Below are 14,733 nucleotides of genomic sequence, written 5' to 3' on the forward strand. Positions count from 1 at the left end.
ACACACACACAAACACACACAATGTTGGTTAACACTTTAGTATAGGGACCAGTTCTCACTATTAACTAGTTGCCTATTAGCATGCCTATTATTAACATACTGGCTGTTTATTAGTACTTATAAAGCACATATTCTACATGACCATATTCTACATCCCTAAACCCAATACCTAAACTTAACAACTACCTTACTAACTATTAATAAACAGCAAATTAGGTGTTTATTGAGTCAAAAGTCATAGTTAATGGTCTGTTAATGGTAAGAATTGGATCTTAAAATGAAGTGTGACCGAATGTTTTTAACTAAACAGTTTTGGGTCCCGTGGAAGTCCCCACAACCGAAACGGTTTGGTTATCGACATTCTTTAAAATATCTTTTTAATGTTGATTTTCTTAAAACATGCATGCCTTATTGTGTATGATTCATCAATACATTCTGTACCCTATCTATGCAACACTTCATAGGGAATGATAATTTTTTTCTTGAATGCAACACGTTTTTTTTAACTTGATTTTTAATTTAACACAAACTAAAGACGTTACACTGTAAAACCAAATAGTATTCCTTACTATAGAAATACTAGTATGTTTACTTGATTTTAACCAAAAAGTTGAGTTTACTTAAAATTTTAAATTGTTGCTGAAATATTTGAACACATAGCTCCCATAACTAATGTAATTTAAGTAAAATTACTCAAAATGTCTAAGGCGTGCTGTTACGCATGCGTAGTCGGGGATTATTTTTCCTTCGCGCCACCCCGCCCCCACCCAATGCAGATGGATTGAGGATTCAGAGTGAGAGGACCTACATCGGTGAATTTAAGGTAATCTCTTTTAATTTGAACCTAATTATCTGATATTTTTGTTAGCTAGTCTTACTAATCGTTATTTTTTTCGTTATTGCATGCTTTTGTGGACTTTATTAGCTCATATTAACAACTTTCAGTAACACGTCTTAAACACAGCTCGTTATTTGAAGCTATTTCTCTTCAAACTAGTTACTTTCCGCTCGATATCTGTAAGTATCAGCTGTCTGGTCGCCTATGAAGTAACTTACTATTAATTAATTCATTTGTACAGGAGTGTGCAGGTAATCTGAATTGATGATTGATCAAGATAATGCGTGACGTGGCACAATTAACTTACATAATATGAAATTCAGTGACAATTTTACACAACGTGTCAAATGGTGACCTCTTTTTTAATTTTGCGACTGTGACTGAATAGTTTTCATAAGATGTAAGCATAATTTATATGCTATCAAACGTGCTGGGCGCGCCACTTTCAAACTAACGTTAGGCAGCACAAAGACATGGTTGCATTCACTCTAAAGAACGCGCAATCCAGTCAGATATCTGGCAGACATTTTGAAACAGGTTCTTTTTTTTTGTACTTGGACACGGCGTGTTAAAAACACGGCTAGGAGTGTTGAACTCCACTCCAGTCAAACCTGTTGCCACGAAAATATGCGTGCTTATTATGGTGATTACGATAACGTTAATCTGTAGGCAGCAAATAAAACGGGCATGTTGAGGTGTTTTTTTTAGTTGAGTTTGTAAGCCAGTACCCATCATTCCACGTCTGACAGGTATTAGTAACTTAAGAAGGCCATATATATTCTTGTTATACCATGTCTCATTAAAATAAAAAGCATTACCTTATTGTCCTGATGTAAGAAAATTTACAGCTCCTTAAGTCAAACTGTTAAGAATTATTTTATTTGTTTCATTCTTTTTGGAAGTGTCTCCCTTAATTTAAAACACAGTAAACTTGTTGGGGGGAAAAAAAGTAGATAATTTTAGTTAGTTTTAAAATAACTAATATTGAATAGGTGTCTTACAATTAAACAAAACAAAACAGAAACACTGCATCTGTTTTTTTTAATTGACATTTGATTGATGGAATAACTTTTTTCATTTTCTTTCCAGAATTCCAATAGATGAGGAGCTGCTATGCAGTGGAAATGTAAGGTTTGCATTTACACATCAGAAAAGAGGGCACAACTTCTTAAGCACTACCGCATAAGCCATGGAACATATTCACAAGTTGTTCCAATACCATGTCTCCATACTGACTGTCCGTGTGCTTTTAAGTCATTTAATGCATTAAAAGTACATTTATCAAAAATCCATTCCCAACAAAGAACTGCAGAATCAAGTAGTTCTGGTCATGATTTAGTTTGTTACAAGTGCCATGTTTGTGACTTAATAGAGCCATGTAGCATGTCAGATTATTTTGCCCATTTGCGTACTCATTTGAGGAATAACGAGAGAGTTCAATGTCCTTTCAAAGACTGTTCATTTGAGACAAACATCTACTCCACGTTTAATGCACATAAAAGTAAGGCACACCAGCACCACTGCCATGAACATTTTAAATTGGGGATCATGTTAAGAACTCAACCTGGTCACACAGAAGATAATGCTCATCCGCTGGTTGACAGCTCTGGCAGTGAAGATGAATGTAATAAGGAACATGGAAATTTGGATGACACAAAACAAAAACTGGAACACAATTTGGCATCACTTTTACTGAAAATGCAAACAATCTTGCATATTTCTGAAAGCGCTACACAAGACATTATCCAACAGTTCAATCAGATTAATTTATTGTCTGAGCCACTGTTATATAACACAATACGGCAAACTATTGAAAAGCACTATGGTGAGGTAGATGGCACAGTTGTAAAAGAGCTTGTTAATGGGATTAAGTACTGCCCAGACATGGTGGTTTCAGTTGGATCTTGTTCAGGTTTGCCAGAATTCATGCGAATTGAGAGAATCTTGACAATCAACACTGATGTTATGTTCCTCTGCAAACCCCAGACTGCATGGTACACTGAGCATTTACGCTCTTATGAATAGTGCAGTTTACATTCACTGCAAGTTGTCCTGCCTTCTGAGCTAAATGACCCCTTCCCTTTGGCTGGTTATAATGTCCGAGGCCGGTGCTATGTCACATTGAAGTATTACATCTGCTGTTAAATGACATTGAATTGTATTATTTCTTGTCATTTTTACTTCTGCTCTTTTCTTTGTTTCAGAATTTCACATAGCCATGTCGATGACACTTCACGTTATTGTGCACGATGCTAACATCCGAAAAGTAATCATTCCTGAAAAACCAGCTGATGTTGATTCTTTGAAACAAGCACTGAAAGAGAAGCTGCAGCTCACATACACCTTCAGTGTCCAATACGAAGACCCTGACTTTGGTAATGCGCTATGTAACGTCAGTGACATTAATGATTTGCCAGAGAGAGCAACACTGAAAATAATTCCTCTACACACATCTCCCTCCTCAAGTCAAGCTGACACTGTACTTCTCTCTGGATCTGATACATCAGATCAGTTGTCTGCTGAACGACAATTTGAATGGCCAGAGGATTTTGAAATACCCAAATTCTCAGTTCATGTTGAGTACCGTCTCCGTCAGGGAAACCTTGCTTTTATGAAAGACGGCACAACTATTGATGTTGGAAGAGACATAAAGCACGACATACTGGAAGCACTTGCAGGGGCCATGTACACCTATAAGGCGTATCCCAGGGATGAAGATTTTGCCCAAGTTGCCTCAGCTCTCATTAAAGCTCATCCCTGTTTGACTGAGCAGGGCTCACCAACAGGCTCAGCTGGGTGGAAGAACAGCCTAAAATTTAAGATGGCCAACTACAGAACAAAGTTGCGTAAATCGGGCTGTAGTGATGTTGCTGTTGTCGGAAAGAGAGGTGCAACAATGGGAGGTGCAAAGTCAGCCATCAAAAAACCCAGACGGTTTGAATTAAATTTCTTGCCAAACTTTCCGAACGGGGAAGGCGACGAAAGTCAAGAGAGTATAAGAAAAGACCTAGTAGAAGAATGTAAAAAGAGGCCCCCAAACATGAGCTTGATTGGGAAGAAGATGGACGGTACATTTGCCCTGAGGCGTAGAGAAATAGTCCACTCTGAACCTCCTGTCTGTGAGATCTTGGAAAAGTGGCCAGCACTTTTCATGGAGAGCCAGGTTTGTTTCCTTTCTCTTTAAATCCTTGTTTTTTTTTTGTTTAATGAATTGTGTGTTTGAATGTTAACAACTCCATGTTTGTGCTTAGATCTTAGCAGAATTCAACCGCATATCAGGAAAAAATCTGACATCTGAGTTCTATGCTGCATTGGACACGCATTCTGCTCGCTTGATTGAAATATCCCAGAAAAAAGGAGGAAAGCAGGGAAAAAACTGGATGAAATTTTGCAACAAGTTGATTCAACGGTATTTCTTTGTGATGTCATCTTTGAATCATGATTTGCATATAATTGATATCTTTGACCTATAACTTGTCTATTTGTCTCTCCTTTTTCATAGTCATCCAATGTTACACATGTTCGCACTGCAGTGCTTCAGAGTCTTCCACTTCTTCTGGGGGATGACTCAGAGGAGTTTCTCAGGATGTGCTTTGTAAGTAATGTTATTGGTGTTTTGTTTTCTTAAAGGAGAAGTTAATTTCCAGAACACAAAATTACAAATAATTTCTTCCCCACCTTGTCATCCAAGATGTTCATGTCTGTCTTTCTTTCTTCAGTCATAAACAAATAGTTTTTTGAGGGAAAACATTTCAGGAATTTTCTCTATATAGTGGAATTCAATGGTGCCTGTGAGTTTGAACTTATAAAATGAAGTTTAAATGCAGCTTCAAAGGGCTCTTAACAATCCCAACTTAGACAGAATATCTTATCTAGCAAAAGGATTGGTTATTTTAAAAAAATAAATAAATAAAAGAAATTGCTTATATATTTCTTAACTTGTCCAGCTCTGTGTGAACTGTGTATTCCGCTTCATGACAGTTAGGGTATGTCAGAAAAACTCCCGTCTTATTTTCTTCTCCAACTTTAAAATCGTTCTACATTGGTGTTTTACCTTTTTTTGTAAAGAGTTTGATCTTTGCACATTCACTTTGTAAACACTGGGTCGGTGCTCCTGTAGGGCGATTTTGAAGTTGGAGAAAATGCGATGGGAGTTTTTCGACATACCTTAACTGTCATGAACCGGAATACTCAGAGTACACGCAGACCTAGACAAGATGAGAATTTGAGGTAAAAAAAAGTATATAAACTATTTTTTTTTTTTTTTTTTTTTTAAATAACCAATCATTTCACTAGATAAGACCATTCTTCCTCAGCTGGGCTCGTTTAGAGTCCTTTGAAACTGCATTTAAACTGCATTTTGGAAGTTCAAACTCATGGGCACCATAGAAGTCCACTACATGGAGAGAAATCCTGAAATATTTTTTCCTTAAAACAATTTCTTTACGACTGAAGAAACAAAAACATGAACATCTTGGATGTTGAAGGTGGAGTAAATTATCTGTAAATTTTTATTCTGGAAGTGAACTCCTTTAAGCCATTTTGTTCTATACTAAAACTTCTTGGTGGTTTGCAGTAAATACTGTATTCGTCTTTTCTGAAACAATTTTGATTTGTGACATTGCTGATTTCTCCATAACGAAAAGATAATGCTCTAAAATCTTAATGGTGGACCAAGCAGTATAAATACCATATTGTTAAAGTTCAATGTATTCCTAATTCAGTTGTATGAGGTTAATAATTCAGAACAATGTAAAAGTATAATGAAGTAGTCTACAGAACTTGTATATTCCAAGATGTCTAAATGCATGTAGTAGGTGCTGGTGAAAAGAAAACAGAATTTAAAAGAATAGTTCACCAAGTGGTTTAATATTTCTGAAACTGTGTTTTGTTTTTACAACTCTTAGACTATGAATCTTATGTCTTTGTTGATCATAATGTTAACTTCAATATATCCTCTTTGAGGTGCGTGTCCCAAAATCATTGTTAGATAACTGTGGTTGTTAATTGAACTCTATTGGTTGTAACTTTTCCACCATAGTTGCTTTTGGGAGACGCATCACCATCAGTATGAATCAAACACAAGGACAAGTAAATGTTTTTTTTTGTTTGTTTGCTTTTTTACCTTTGCTCTTGATCTCCTGGTCAGTGCATGCTGCAGAACATTTGTTTGAATAAAGAAATTCACAATTCTCCTTTTTTCTACGTAGGATATAGATGTAGATGCTGACTTCAGCGAAGTAGATGTTGGCCTTCTCACAGTTTTAACTGAAGACATGCCTGCCAAACGTCCAAACGCCCTCAGAATGGACGCAACATGGGCAATCATTCTGGAGGGAAGAATTGTTGTGGATGATGTCCCAAATTTTCCACATGCTGTATGTCTTCTCTTTGCTTTGATCTATGCTTTAAATTTGGATTACCCAAAGACAATGAGGAACACATTTGATTTTATTCAGCGGGTGTTTCTTTCTTTGGGAGGGAAGAATGTCAAACCCAAGCTCCAGACCCTGAAAAATCAGCTTTTAAGCTAAACTTCTCACTTTCTGCCTTGGATGCTTGCATTGCCATGTTTAAAGTGTTCAAGATGTTAGCATATTGGCATATTTAATTGCACTAATTTCAGGTAGCCAGTGCATGGCTCAAGTAAGTCGTTACAGTCTTTGTTAGGTAGTTTAAAGCCTTTCCAAATGTTTGTATTTCAGGACTGTAAAGGCCCGTTTTATATTTAATTATTATTTTTTTTTTTTGCTATGCTGCTACGGTTTGAAGTGCCCGTTCAGAAAATATGACAGCCCAATACTGTCTATTCAAGAAAGTGCTTAACAGAACACAGATATTTTGGAATAACATTTTTGTGATGTTCTTAAAGTTTTTTGTAAAAAAACAAAACAAAACAAAACCTGTTTTTCCTAAAAATAAATAGAGAATTTTAGACTTGTGTTAAGTGCAGTCCATACTTGTTCAACTAATAAAATTACGTTCACTTTACCTGAAAAAATTGTGGAAACCGATTGCATGTATTTTTTTCAGTCTATTAAAATGGCAGATTAAAGTCATGTTGAGATTAATAGCGTTGAATATGTTTGCAGAACACAATATAAAACTAAGTTAAGTTAATGAAATAAAGTAGTCTTACTATTAAATCCTAAGTAAGTTTAATAAATATTCTAGAGTATGTTAACAACAATTTATGTTAAACTAACTTCCTGTTTGTAATTTAATTTACTTAGGTTGTGTTTGTTTTCTTTACTTGCAGCTATTTATTAAGTTAACTTCAGTTTTCTTTTTAAGTTTGCTTTGCAAAAATAAGGCAATCGGTTTCCAAAGTTTTTCTAAGTAAGCTGAACTTATTAGGATTTACAGTGTACTTGAGTTGCGAGCATATGTGAAGGCCTTTAAGCAGTAAACTAGAACACTAAAATGACTTACTCCCAATAACATGACAATCTTGTAAAGCTGCAGGGGTTGGGTAATACTAGGTTATCTATAAATGTCTAAATATATCTCAGGTCACCAAAGCCAGAAGAGACAGCGAGACTCATGCTGACTGTGACACTTTATAAATGACAGTCACACATCCTTCAAAGGGTCTGAGATTTTCCGACAGAGGCCTGGCTGGCCATATCAGCTGTATCTGAACAGCATGCCGCTACACAAATACTTTGTTCAACGTGCTTGTGAACATGATCAAACCTCTTTTTCCTCCTATCATGTGAAACTGCTGAAAACAGGAGGGGGGTCTCTCTGCGGTTGCGATGTCTGAGCTCGTTTCTGGTTTGGCTCGGCCTGGAGAGCAGATTCGGTTTCAACAACATTGAGGAGGGTTTTATTGTGCTTTGCACCACAGGAATGCACTTATTGTTGAAGGCCTGTGAAAATGAAGCATTGCATTTAGCAAGAATGCTCCTAAACAATGTCTATGTACTTGTGAAAATGTCTATGAAAATGTACCTGTGCTAACAACATTGTCTTTATGTAACACATAGCCTTCAAGATGAGATGCTGTAGCCTGAAGCATGAAAACAAACACTCCCTTTTACAAATGTCACCTTTTATCATCTAAAGCCCCTGTATTAATGACATCTGGGCCGAGAGAGTGAAAGTTGTCTGTTACGTCAGTTGAACGTCAACGGGTTATTTTTAAAAAGGGTTTGAATGATCACCGCTGTAATTGCTGAATGGAATGTGAGCTGTAAAAATAAATGGTATTTTAAACATCCTCACGGTATTTTTTATCTTTGAAAGTGGTATTGTGTGTGAAACTGATTTTACCCACCTTTCAAAAGCATTACCTGCCTGGGGCCTTTTTATGCAGAGACATGCACATTGCCTGCGAGGAGAGAATAGTGACGCATCAAACAACATGCTTCATTCTCCAACCAGTTTAGTTCAGGAATGTTACATATATTTCTGTGTAAAACAGAAGTAACTTGGAAAAAAGAGTGGTATTTGATTTGTAAAAGTCTGGCGCATGCAGATGGGTCAAGGTTTTATTGGTTAGTACTGGTAGTTAGCTGAACATTTTCCAATACTGGCTATTAAAAAGTATAATGTATGATGGGTTTTCATTGATTTACATTTAATAATCAAGCAACAATGCATTTCAAATATTTCTTTTTATTTATTTATATCCCCATAATATTCATGCTGCTTCCTCTCTCCAGACCTTTAAGTCTCGACTTAAAACTCATCTATTCACTCCCTGCATCTCTGTTTCCCAACATTTGTCTGTATATTGCCTGACCACCTTCTTGACATAATTAATGTTCATCATCTGATTGCATGACCTCTAGTTGTTAATTTTCTGTAGTTATTTGTTGTCAACACCTTTTTGTCTGAATGTCCCCTCTGATTGTCTGGTGTATCTTGTTTGCCAATTGCTTGTATTATTTTGTGAAGCATCCTTGGGTTGTTGAAAGACACTATAAAAATAAAACATATTATTATTCTTATTGACTATTTTTCTTTTCATTTTTAATTATGTATATATTAAATTAAAACTGAACTTGAAAGGCCACTTAACTTTTATACTTTCATGACTGTGTTTAACACTTTTAAAAAGTGCACATTATTGTAATGGCAAATTAAAAGTTTTACGTTAAAGTAAATCACTGTGCTTTATTTAAAGTTGTGCTTTAAAGAAGTATGCTTATTTTGATGTGTTGACTAACAAATTAAAGCACATGTTAAATATACTTAATTATATTTTTAACTGTACTTTATTTGATTGTACATTTGATTTAACGTTTACCATTTAATGTACTAAAGTGAAACATTTATTTAATGTTTAATGTGAAGATTTAATTACAAATAAATTTAAATGCATGAAGTGAAAGTTCCAATAGAAGTGACTTTACAGGGTTTTTTAAATTGGTTTGGTACTATTTTCATAAGCAAGGTATACATTTTCAAATTACTTAGTACAAAACTTTAAACTGATCATACTTGTGACACGACTAGTCATTCTTTCAAAACCTGGTCTCATGATTTCATTGTAGTTGCACATATTTTCATTCCACATAATTATTGTTTCAGAACACAAGATCATTGTGATATGTATTGAGAATATTTGGTTTAATCACCAAAACACAACAGTAAGATCTTCTTTCAAGTTAGTACTTTTAACAATCAGTTCATTCAAGAGCAAACAATGTAAGATACATGTTTCAAATCACCTTTGTTTCTGAAATTATTACAATATTACACTTACATTACCTAACTTGCATATCTCTCATAAAATCCATAACGTTTTGTAAAAGTATTTATCCAGTGTGTTATCAAAAGGTGTGATGAAGATATGACATGGCCATAAGGTTTTGTGCTAGAACAGAGTTCACCGTCAATGCAGTAAATGTCCTCACTGTGCCATATGACTGAATCTATATTCTAGCTTAATTTTTCAGATGAAGAGTGAGTTATAGTAATGTGCAGTCTTTACAATGGTAATGCTTCTATATACAGTATCACACCGCATAATGTAATGTAAAATGGTGTATTTGATGCATCTGTCTCCCTTCTTCTGATACATCTCTGATCAATCTCTGATCAGTTCCTCTCCCTTGTTTCCTGCTGTATGTTCACAAATAGCAAAACACACGGTTTTACAGATGAGGAATCCTCAAAGGGAGGTTTTAGGTGATTTTGTCAAGTTTTGCTTACTTCTACCAATTTGTCCCCAAAATATGGTTACAGTAAGCACGCACACACACACGTTTGTTTCTGTGAATTGTGGGGACTTTCTATAGACTCCTATTGTTTTTATACTGACCAAACAATATGTTCTACCCCCTAACCCTAAACCTACACCTTACAGAAAACCTGTTTGCATTGTTACACTTTCAGATAAACATCATTTACTATTTTTTATATTTTTTTCCCCTTGTGAATATTTTTAAATTGTGAATATTGATTTTAATTTTTAAATTCAAACCAGAACTGGAACTCTAAACAATCATGCCTATAGAATATGGGAAAACTATTATTTAAATCCAAACAATACACATTTCAGTCAAAACTCATTAAGTGGTAAGACCACTTTACTTTGAACTTTAAACTCAAACGTTCTCTGGCTTGCACATAGATCCATGATAACTGAATGGAATGCTGCAGATAACTCGCTTAACTTAACATGTTTAACCTCTGAACAAAACTAATCAGTCTGACTAATCAGACTCATCTTTGTGATCAGAGTCACAATTCTGGCACACGTAAATTGCCTGGCCTGAGGCGCAAGCATCATGGGCCCATTTGTTGCATTTTACACATTTTACCCAGGTCTCTTTTGGACAACTGTTTGAAAATGGCTCCACACAGATGAGGCAGAAGCACTCTTCATCATCTGATGATGACTCCTGTATGATTTTTCTATTTCTAGTTGCTGCTTCACTGGCATGTCAGTAAGAATTGCTGATTTGTGTCGTTTTCTTCCTTTGCTGGCTGGTTTTCGGGGGCCAGTTTTTGGATATGGCCGGATGTCCTCTGGAGTTGGTAGCCCACTGTCAGCAATAGCATTGCTGGGTAAGGGTGAGCTGGTGATAGCAGAAGCATAACTGGCATGCTAGGCAGAGCAGAGTTTATGCTGGGACCTGGCAGAGCAGAGTTGATGCTGGGGCCTGGCAGAGCAGATTTGTTGCTGGGGCATGCCAGGGCAAAGTTGGTGCTGGGGCCTGGCAGAGCAGAGTTGGTGCTGGGGCCTGGCAGAGCAAAGTTGGTGCTGGGATCTGACAGGTTGGTGCTGGAGCCTGGCAGAGCAGAGTTGGTGCTGGGGCCTGGCAGAGCAGAATTGGTGCTGGGCCCTAGCAGGGCAGAGTTGGTGCTGGGATCTGACAGGTTGGTGCTGGGGCCTGGCAGGGCAGAGTTGGTGCTGGGATCTGGCAGGTTGGTGCTGGGGCCTGGCAGAGCAGAGTTGGTGCTGGGGCCTGGCAGGGCAGGGTTCTGAATGGGACGATCTGTGACGTAGGATGGTGCAAACTCGGTTTCCAGAAATACATCTCTGTTATAAGGTTGAACCCGAGCCACCCTAAAGCCAGCTTAAATGTTCAAGGGGATTGCAGCCAGAGGATAGGCAATTGCCACAATCCCAGGAATGTCATAAATTTACATTGTCTTCCCAGGGTTGTTCCTCATAAAGGCATCACACGTGCTGTTGATGTGCCTCTTTAGTGACCCGTAGACAGACCTGTCTAATGGTTGGAGCTGATGTGAGCAGTGGGGTGGGAATGACAGCATGATTATGCCATTTTCTTTGGCATAATTGAGTCCATCAATGGACAGATGAGATTCGTGTTTGTCCAAAAGGAGTAAACAGGGCTTCTCCTTTTAGCACTTTGTATGTTCACTGAAATGTTGCAAGTCAACAAAGTGCGTGTATTTCATCCATCCAGAGGAATTTGCCCCTCCTTTGCTGCCAGGTGGCCCGTTGATCAGGAAATAATCGCGGAAGTTGACATGGGGAAAATAAAGTATGGAGGTATACTATTCCCTGTGGCTGAGACAGCACAGGCCAGTGTGACAAGGGTTCCCCTTTCAGCAGAGGTCAGTGGCCCTGCTTGTTTGAATCCACGTCTGGCCAACACTTTGTCTGGTTTATGTACAGTGGTGACCCCAGTTTCATCAACATTCCAAATGTCTCCTGGTCCAAACTCATATTTGTGTAACACTTTCAAAGTTGTCAAAGAAAGCATTAACATTCTCTCTGTTGAAGAAGTGAAGTGACATACGGCCAAGTATGGTGACCCATACTCGGAATTTGTGCTCTGCATTTAACCCATCCAACGTGCACACACACACAGCAGTGAACACACACACACACTGTGAACACACACCCGGAGCAGTGGGCAGCCATTTATGCTGCGGCGCCCAGGGAGCAGTTGGGGGTTCAGTGCCTTGCTCAAGGGCACCTCAGTCGTGGTATTGAGGGTGGAGAGAGCGCTGGACATTCACTCCCCCCACCTACAATCCCTGCCGGCCCGAGACTCAAACCCGCAACCTTTGGATTACGAGTCCGACTCTCTAACCATTAGGTCACGACTTTGACAGACTTGAAGCTACTTGCCCTGGCAAGGCTAGTCGCCTCTGGCTGTCTCAGTGACAGCGTTGTATGCTGCTTTAAGAAGCCTGAAAGCCACTCTTTGCTGGCCTTTTCTTTTTCTGCCCACAAAGGCGCGAACTTCAGCTGGTGCGCCACACCAAACTGGTAGGCAAGCTTTCTGACGTAACTTTTTTGACAGACCAAAATAAATGTAATATAGTAATATAGTAATAGTAATATAGTAATAGCAATATTAGTAATATAGTCAACAAGCTGCTTTTCCAAACCAGGTGAAAAAATATTCCGTGGCGTTGTATAACCAACCATTGTTGTTGGCATGGCTGTCTGAATTTCTTCTCTGGTAATCTTTTGACAATACCGAGTCAGAGTACGGTAATTTATGTCAAAATCTTTCGCTGTACTTCTGATTGATTTGTTCTGCAACTTTACCTGCCTGACTGCCTTTAACATTATGTCAGGTGGTGCACTGCCATGCTCTGTCTTTCATTGATACTGTGATGAGTCGGCTGCCTCCCCCCTTATTGTCATCACCACCCCGTCCCGTATTCGCCGCCCTTCACCAGGCTCCCGACGGGAGTGGGTGTGTGAGAGAGGAGGGGCGCTGAAACAGCCAGGGCTGGCGGCGTATGATGAGGCGCACCTGATGTGAATAGAGCCTCATCACCGCCGCCGTTTAAATGCCGAGCGCGCCTCTCCTCGGGAGACCGGTCTCTTCCCCGTGCATGCACGCTGGTGTCCTCGTGGGTTCAGGAAGGGAGCGTTGAGTAGGAAGACTGCCGCACCCGTTAGACGGCCGACGGGCCAGGATGCCCGTCCTCGTGGGTTCAGGAAGGGAGCGTTGAGTAGGAAGACTGCCGCACCCATTAGACGGCCGACGGGCCAGGATGCCGGGCCGTCGAGTCCCCCAGAAGCTCCGGGGGCTTAGGAGAAGGACGTCGCTGCTGAAGGAAGCCGCCGCCACTCGCTCCTGGACACGAGATGGGAGCGCGTGCGGCCACCGGACTCCGCCCCTTCCCTGGACCCTTCGCTCTTGAATACTGCCCTCCTTCACAAGCCCCGCAGCACGACGAGGACACCAGATCCCCTGTTTATTTTGGACACTTTTCCCCCTTTGGACACTATTTGGACTTTTATTGTTTAATAAAAACCTCTCCGAGGCCTGACGCCACGCCCACTGTGTCTGTCGTTTGCTCCTCCCGCCACAGTGGTGGATAATGCGGGCAGGTGGAGCCTAGACAGCGCAGTTGGGCAACATCTGATGACGTCATCCCCTCTCGCTCGCATGAAGCCGTGGAGCCCGCACGGGGACGGAGGAATGACGGGGACAGCCTCCCAGCCACCAGTGGGGTAAGTGACGTTCTGTCTATTCGTCATCATTACCCCGTGGTTGGTTGAGTCTGTCAACTAAAACCCGCTTTCTATGTCCCGGTTCCGGCGCTGTGCGAGAGGGAGCGTTGCCCGGAGAGGAATTCCTGCCCCGCCCACTCCGACCGCTGGAGCCTGGATGAGGAAGGTAGCACTCCTGCGTGGACGGGGATGTCGCTTGGGGGGAGGGGAGGGGGGGGGGGGGGGTGATGAGTCGGCTGCCTCCCCCCTTATTGTCATCACCACCCCGTCCCGTATTCGCCGCCCTTCACCAGGCTCCCGACGGGAGTGGGTGTGTGAGAGAGGAGTGGCGCTGAAACGCTGTCGTTTGCTCCTCCCGCCACAATACTTTCGAACCATCTTCCTTCCTTCCTTCCTTAATTCCTGCCTTTCCTTCCTTTCTTCAAAAACCTTATTGCAATTACAAATAAATTACAATATCACAATGTTTTTTGAGCATGTTCTATGTGTTTATTTGTACTAAACTGACATGTGTGCTAATGTTGGCTAAATCTCAAGGTTAGCTCAACATAGCACGTCAACTAAAGTATCAAAAGACACGTTATTGTCTCCTCTATTTTGTGCAAAATAATAATTTTTAACATTCATACCTAACAAAGTTGTATTGCATAAAATTTAAAGTGCACATTTTTTACTTTTTAAGTCGAAAAATAAGAAAATTGTGCTAACCTCAGATTAGAGCGATCTTGACCACATGTGAACAGGAAGTTGACTATAGAAGAAGAAGTCACACAAAGTGGCTATTTGATTTTTGAGATAGAGCCTTTAGTGTTGAAGTTATGAACAGTGTGACAACTTACCCATGTGACAACTTACCCCGTTCTCCCCTACTGTCTCCCCCTACACTAACCCTACTCCTAAACCTACCCTTACAAAAAAATATAAATAAATTTCTCATTGGACCCAAAAAAAGACAATGATTTCAGATTTTGCCATCTTTGTGTGGACATTATGT

General features: G+C 39.6%; 1 protein-coding gene across 2 annotated transcripts; it reads left to right on the top strand.

Annotated features, from left to right (window-relative positions):
- Positions 1 to 772: 772 nt before the first annotated feature.
- Positions 773 to 6,772, top strand: LOC306884964 (sterile alpha motif domain-containing protein 3-like). 2 transcript variants are annotated; one of them, XR_013785499.1, is made up of 6 exons: positions 773 to 823; positions 1,928 to 1,964; positions 4,090 to 4,247; positions 4,341 to 4,433; positions 4,959 to 5,068; positions 6,049 to 6,772. XR_013785499.1 is itself a non-coding variant. In XM_079441240.1 (6 exons), exons 3-6 carry the CDS (start codon positions 3,057 to 3,059, stop codon positions 6,053 to 6,055), a joined length of 1,203 nt encoding a protein of 400 aa, XP_079297366.1. In that variant the 5' UTR covers positions 773 to 823; positions 1,928 to 1,964; positions 3,043 to 3,056; the 3' UTR covers positions 6,056 to 6,263. The 2 variants fall into 2 exon arrangements, 1 of the variants encoding a protein (XP_079297366.1); XM_079441240.1 differs by lacking the exon at positions 4,959 to 5,068 and adding an exon at positions 3,043 to 4,001 and having other exon boundaries at positions 6,049 to 6,263.
- The last annotated feature ends 7,961 nt before the right edge of the window (positions 6,773 to 14,733 follow it).

The sequence above is a fragment of the Barbus barbus genome, assembly GCF_936440315.1.
Source record: "Barbus barbus genome assembly, chromosome: 19".
NCBI classification, from domain to species: domain Eukaryota; kingdom Metazoa; phylum Chordata; class Actinopteri; order Cypriniformes; family Cyprinidae; genus Barbus; species Barbus barbus.

What these genes read in the sequence shown, in the direction of transcription:
- LOC306884964 (XM_079441240.1), top strand. Translation starts at nt 3,057, where the DNA reads ATGTCGATGACACTTCACGTTATTGTGCACGATGCTAACATCCGAAAA. An exon ending in CACTTTTCATGGAGAGCCAG is followed by an intron (nt 4,002 to 4,089) that starts GTTTGTTTCCTT and finishes GTTTGTGCTTAG; the next exon opens with ATCTTAGCAGAATTCAACCG. An exon ending in TGCAACAAGTTGATTCAACG is followed by an intron (nt 4,248 to 4,340) that starts GTATTTCTTTGT and finishes CCTTTTTCATAG; the next exon opens with TCATCCAATGTTACACATGT.